General features: G+C 33.1%; 1 protein-coding gene across 1 annotated transcript; it reads right to left on the bottom strand.

Annotated features, from left to right (window-relative positions):
• Positions 1-1,134: 1,134 nt before the first annotated feature.
• On the bottom strand, positions 1,135-7,067 carry LOC134724926 (uncharacterized). The gene is made up of 4 exons (XM_063588307.1): positions 6,944-7,067; positions 6,582-6,713; positions 3,566-4,423; positions 1,135-2,127 (listed from the first exon to the last, which is right to left on the bottom strand). Exons 1-4 carry the CDS (start codon positions 7,011-7,013, stop codon positions 1,154-1,156), a joined length of 2,034 nt encoding a protein of 677 aa, XP_063444377.1. The 5' UTR covers positions 7,014-7,067; the 3' UTR covers positions 1,135-1,153.

Below are 7,067 nucleotides of genomic sequence, written 5' to 3' on the forward strand. Positions count from 1 at the left end.
AAAAGAAACAAGTTTGAGTCGTTCCACGCATCGTCACACGGTTGTATACATTGGAATTAAGAAAAGATTGAAGAGGTCGTATGAATAATTCAATATAATATCGGCAACTTCTATTAAAATATTCATGAGGAATCGTGATATCGGGTCAGTGTATATGACATAGAAAAATACAGACAACGAATTTTGACTGCTCAAATAAAACGAGTGCAGTATAAAAAATAAATACAAGTTTTTCGATGAGCTACCTATATGAGAAAAAGAGTGGATTTTCCCCGATGATTTTATGATTTGTATATAAATATTTCTGGGAAACCGTATAATATGAAAAGGAGATCTGAACTTATTTCAATAAGAAAGCAAGCAAACGAAAAATCGAAAAAATAATTAGGGATTAGCAAACTGTCTTCAACAAAGGATGATAGTCTATCTAATTTCAAGCTATTATAATCCACGTAGTCTTTCGGGCCCTTTTAAAAGCTGATTATGCAGTATGGACATTGCTGATTGTTAAATGTGAACTATGTGTCATATGGTCTCTGGTGCATAGTTGTCACAGTGTCAATCGTACCACATCTTCTTTTTTAAGTTTATAGTCAATATGTGTTAGACATGTTCGCCTTCAGAAAACGTATAAACCAAATTCCATGAATCATAAAGTATATCTTACTTAAACACATGTTTAACTTAAAGCTGATCCTTAAAATGAAACCAAGTGACCAAAATTAGGTGAGCATCTATTGACCATACACTACGATCTAGTTAAGAAATCTAACATTGTGTCGACAAGTCTATGAAATGGGTTCAGGTTCAGCGGCGATACCAGATTGGTATAGACGTCTTGTTACTTTTTGGGGAATTCCCTAGAGAAAATTTACCCAACGACTTTTACGCTGATTTGTCAAAAATGTATAATATAGAATCATTAGCATATTAATTATGGAAATGGCTCATGGATATAGCACACTACAGATCATCTGCTACGACATAGTATCTACTGAATGTAGATATATAAAAAAATACATATATTGTATATTTATATTACACCAAAGCCGACAACGATATACTATAACATCATAGTGCCTTGTAAAACAGTTTAAAGCAGTTAACCGTGGTTTCAAAAAAGCTCAATTCATTATTTAATTCATTTATGTGTTTATTGCAAATATTCATCTACACCGAGCACTGATTCATCGTATTCTTCACGTAGTGAATCACTGAGAATTTTTTGTAGAACATCGTTTTTCTTCAAAAATGATAAAATGGAGGACGGAATAGATTTTTCGTTATATTTTAGAAATTTAATATATTTGAATCCTTTATAATGTGAACACAAGACTCTCCTGCATATTTTCTGTAACGACCTTACATGTCGATACCATTGAATATGTTTGTCCGGTGGAGTATGTGGAATCTTTTCTATTTCTAACCATTCCATTGTCGCTTCTGTTACAATATCTTGGACTGATGAAAGATCCATAATGTCAGGAAGTATTTCCAAAACTTCGTAATAGTTTAAAAGCCTGCAGGTTGTCCACCAATGCTTCACTGACAAAACTGAATTCGATGTCACAACCAAATAAAAAAATAAGCGGCAACCTCTGCTGGCTGCATAATAGTCATGTTGAAGGGAATCGAAAGTTTCTTGAGGGTTTTCTCCTCGTAGAAGAAAGTATTTCATAAGGCGGTCATCTCTATTGTTCCACGTGTGAGTCAGACAGGTATTGGAATCAAATAGCACGTGTCCATTTTCATACAAAAGATGTATGACACGAACCTTGTCAATCATATCGGTCCATGGGTGTCCAACGAAACCTATTGCTAAATCAATCATAGATTTTTTTTTCATCTTAAACTTTTTGTTGGGTACCCCTGCCTCTGACAATCTCTCTGAAATTTCGTGCATGTTTAAACTCTCAATCCAAGAAAGCAAGCTAATTCCCAAATATTTTGCCTTAATTTCAAAGCCGAATTCGATTAGAAGAGAAAGGTTAGTGACGTTTCCTCCAAATGCAGCAGCGGCTACAACTTCAGCCATTAAAAACCTTATACGTTCTTTCGGTTTTGTATTGATAAATTGGGCAAGGAAATCTGTTTTCTTCAGAATGATTCTCAGCTCTTTACTCCTTCCTGCAATTAAAACCAAAGTTCTATAGCAATATATCATCGAGTATAGATAATAAATAACTATTGCATGTATTCGTATATGCAATACACAATACCACACAATATTGGTGAAAGTGTAAGAAATAAAGCATAGGCGTCCGTCCATCATCAAGTAAAGATTGTTTTTAAAAACTTATGAATTGAATGCTTAGTTTTGTAATTCTATTTGGAGGCGAAAGCGTTAACCGAGGCACATTTTGTACATGTATCATACTAGCGCTTCATATTAATCAAAGAGCTGAATAGCTCTGAGGGGAAAGACGGCCTTTGTTTCTATTTCATTTTTTTTGTGCAGAAGGAGGGGGGTATCGTTTGATAGTTTTCATATAAAGAATAAAAAAAAGAACAGCTAGAAACATGTAGAAAGGTTGACAATATCGAAATCAATTGTTGTTTAATGTAATTTCGTTTCTTTAGTTTAGGATTCAATTTAGACCAATGGAAGAGATCTGCATCTTATAAATCTAAACATTCAATTAAAGTTGATAGTTAATTATCTAAAATTCAACTAGTTGAATTCGGTCATTTAACAACAACTACAATATTTTTTGAAATCTTAATAGTGTACGACTGAACTGCAGGCTAGGGCCATTTTCCATTTCTAGTGACAGTACTCTTAAGAATTTTAATTTTTTCCTTAAAAAAGTTAGGACTGAAAAATCTATTCAGTTTTAAATTTCCATTGATAAAGTTCCCAGTTAAAACTCTAATCACACGGGTACAGGTACTAATAAAAAAAAAACAATATGATTAATGTAAACTGCGTGAAGCTTGTTTCCAAATCCTACATTTTAGAATATTTGTAAAATTTCATGAATAAATAGGTTTAATTTAAATAGTAGCGATAACTTGCACTCGTCGAAGGTTCGTTTATTAATATATTGAAATTAAATTACTCGGCTTGATATCAAATAATATCCATATTCTCACTCTTATGAAACCTATAAATATCTAGTTTATAGTTTGCTTACTTATGCATTGGTGTGATGCTGGCGGATCCAGGGGGAGGGGATCCCTTTTTTTGCCCTGGGTTAGGACCCCCTTTTTAAAATGGCTGGTTCCGCCTCTGCAGGTTGTCACGAATATTGCATTTTATTGGGAAATACAATCTAATTTTTGAATGCCTCTCTCAGCCAATCATGTGAACTCAAACAAGAGCGTTACCAAATGCGTACTTACAGGTTCAAGGTCATTTTCTATGCATGCATCAACCACCGTTTAAATACCAGTTTTTGTAATATACCTCTATAGGTCTATGTTGAAAATGTATAGGGCAAAAAGAAGGGGCCCCCTAACGGAGTGTAAACAAGACAGCAACTCTTTGACCACAGGGGAAATCAAAATGATATGTTGGAAGTATCAGAATTAAAAAATTGCTTTTATATGGTCCATTTAACCGTACCTGATTTCAGCAAGAATCCTATCAGAGTGTGATATTTATAAAAATCCACACCCCTCACACGTGCAAGTGAGTTGATATCTCTGTCATTGCCACATAGAATTGCATTTTTTATATCATGGATCCATATTGTCGAAACATCTCCCCCTTCCAAACGATGATTGTCGACTAGGTTTAACAAATCTATCAATGTGTCATAATGCTTATATTTCATTGCCCATGTTATAGCATTGATATTGACATGGTCGATATTGTTTTCACTATCGAAAAAATCCATGAAAGTGCCATAATAATACTTCTGTTTCGTAGTCCATGTTAAACCATTGATTTTGATATCGTCTTCACTATTTTGGCCGAAAACGTCGATGTTTTCAGGAACATACCACATTAAACTTGGATGAAATGTTGCTATAGAGTTTGCTAAATCGGGTAGTTGATGTGCGACGGCCAATAAAACTGGTGAAATTTTGTGTTTTAAAGAGATCAACAGATGATTCGGAATTTTTATATACGGACATTCAAAACAATATTGTATTAGTTTTTCTTTTCTAAATAATACTGCCAAATGAATCCAATACAAACCAGCAGTGCTCTTCGTGGCATTACGCAAAGGATTGCTGTCTTCCAACTGTTGAGTATATTTATACAGTTCTGCTGTTACAAATTCCTCATCATATTTCACAGATATGCCACAAAGCTGCATCAAAACATGTGGACACTTTCCATAACGAATACTTAGTTCCAACCTTTCATTTATTTCCTTAAATGCGACATTTTGATTCCATGCAAATTCCAGGTCGCTCGAACAAGAACATTCCCTTTGCTTTGAGTATCCGTCATGTCCTTCCTCTTTAAATGTTTCTGAAATTTTCGAGCAAATTCTATGAATAACAAAGAAAATTTTAATATACATTATAAATTTTGTGTTTAGATATATATCTTATTAGAATATTATGATCTTGATAATTGAAAGAACACTATGTGGAGAGAAGCATGACAACACACAAACATGTCAGCGCATGAACATGAGCATGAGCATATTGAATACAAAAGTGACTGTGTCCATAGTATCGTTAGCCATTACTCTTATTCGACGGAAACCAAATAAGCTTCAAATATACGGCAGAACTCTGACTAGGAATGGTCTATTCTAATTTGATTCAATAATTACATTAGATGTAATGTATGTTTCATTATAATACGTTATTCTGATTGGCTAACTGCACATCACATGTTATTCCTTACGCAATTGCATTACACAATAAAACTTATTATTCATGGTAACACGAGGTCCCACAATAAAGTGCACAGGCAAATTAAATAAAAACTTGATAAAAATCGTTTTTTCATGATCGTAGCTAAAAAAAATGTTTCTTTTTGTTACTTCATAGGAAGTATAAATACGAAACCACATCCAGTCAGAATTGAAATGTTTAATTCGATACACGTGTTAATACCCTTTCAACAAACTTTCGAATGCTCCATATTTCATTTATTGCAAGGAACTTTCTATTCATACCCGTACACCATATTCCTGATTGGTAAGAAGTTACGGTCAGTTAACATTTCCCGCCCTCATCCTGGACGACTTAGTTACAGAACAATCTTATTTATTCCTATGTATCTTAACCTAATATTCTCGTTCTAAAAATACAAGAATTATCTCTACTAGACGTAAACGACAAAATACCTGAAATATTACCCACTGGACGGAAAGCGCTAAACAATACATGGAATATCCCCCACTGGGCATAAAGCGCAAAATATACATGAAATATTACCCACTGAACGTAGTGAGCGTTAAAGAATAAATGAAATATCCGCAACTGGACGTAAACATACATATATCTTGCCCAAGGGAACACCAAGAAGTGAATGAAGCTGATTTTATTAAAAATATCAATATAACATAATCATTCGTCTGAGTATTTACTTGACATGAGAGGTACCATTAGTGGAAAAGAAACAGTTCCCCCAATGGTGAACCTGAGTTCACTCAGATACATTGTACATGTAGTCGCGGGGTGATTTTTGTTTAAATTCTAGTTTTCTGTGTTTATTTTTTTAATATGATCGTAGATGTTAAAAGTATCGAAAAATGTTAACCCAATTTATACATATGAAGCCGCTTGCACACGATACGTTCCAAAAAAATGGTGGTCGAAGAGTATATTAGGTTCGACCATTTAGAATGTTAAAATATGTAATAATGGCAATGTGGCATGATTGAGACACTTATTAGAACCAATTGACCAAAAGATAAGAGTTATAACTTTCCGCATAACCGTCTGGAGCATTTTAGATCACACCCAGTTTTGTTGGGTTCGTGATGCTCAGTCTTGAGTTCTTTGTGTTGTGTTTTGTGTATTTTTGTTTGTCTGCGGATCTTGTTCTTTTCTAGACATGGCGTTGTCCGTTTATTTTCGATTTATGAGTTTGAAAGTCCCTTAAGTACATGTTTCTTCTGCCTCTCTCCTATTAACCATGCAAACCAATTTGAAATGTGACTTATTAGTCACATTATATTCCTACATTAGAAAATGACTGTACCAAGTCAGGAATATGACAGTTGTTATCCATTCGTTTGATGTGTTTGGACTTTTGATTTTGCCTTGATTTTGGACTTTCCTTTTTGAATTTTCCTCGGAGTTCAGTATTTTTGTGTTTTTACTTTTTAATGGCTTTTAAACCATGTAGACTGCAATTGGAGTTCAAATGATATGCTGCATAGACGATAATTTGAGTATTTGATCATTTATTCAAAACATGATGTTTCTTATAAGGTTTGAGGTCATTTTTTAATATACATTTCAAACCATCTGAATCATAACAATAGTTATATATATAATGCCAAATTCTTAAATTATTAATTGAAACAATCACATATTCACAAAGAGACTATGCAGCTTTTATGACGAGGATATTAGCAATCATATGATCTTCAACAATGCAATAACACATATTTTACACTCAAACACGAACATGTATATCAACTTTATGAAAGAAAAAAAATAATTACCGAACCAAAACATGCAGGAAAACATCCATGGATTTGTATGCATTGTCTGAAAAACTTCATCCTCAGGTTTGTCTCTAATTGCCAGAAAAAAATCATACTTTTCACTTCTTGTCAGCTGTTTACGTTGTAAATCTAGAAATAAATATATATAAAAGTTATATTTTATTATAACTTTAAATCAGAAACGGATATTTTATATCGATTTGTATATGCAGTTACTGCCCTTTGTGTGTTATTTAAAGCATGATTGTGTTATATTTCATATGTGTTATAACGAGACGTACAAATCAATAAACACAGCAGCTAAGCTAAATATCTGAATGCATATAGTAAATTATAATATTTTGTTATAATCAACTTACCGTTATAAGATATTTGGTCGATTTTCTTTTCTTTAATTTTATATTTAGATTTACATGAATTGATTCCCATATTCAACAAAATATATGTTTAATATTAACAACAATATGTAAACAGATCGCTGCG

Source organism: Mytilus trossulus, chromosome 1, assembly GCF_036588685.1.
Source record: "Mytilus trossulus isolate FHL-02 chromosome 1, PNRI_Mtr1.1.1.hap1, whole genome shotgun sequence".
NCBI classification, from domain to species: Eukaryota; Metazoa; Mollusca; class Bivalvia; order Mytilida; family Mytilidae; genus Mytilus; species Mytilus trossulus.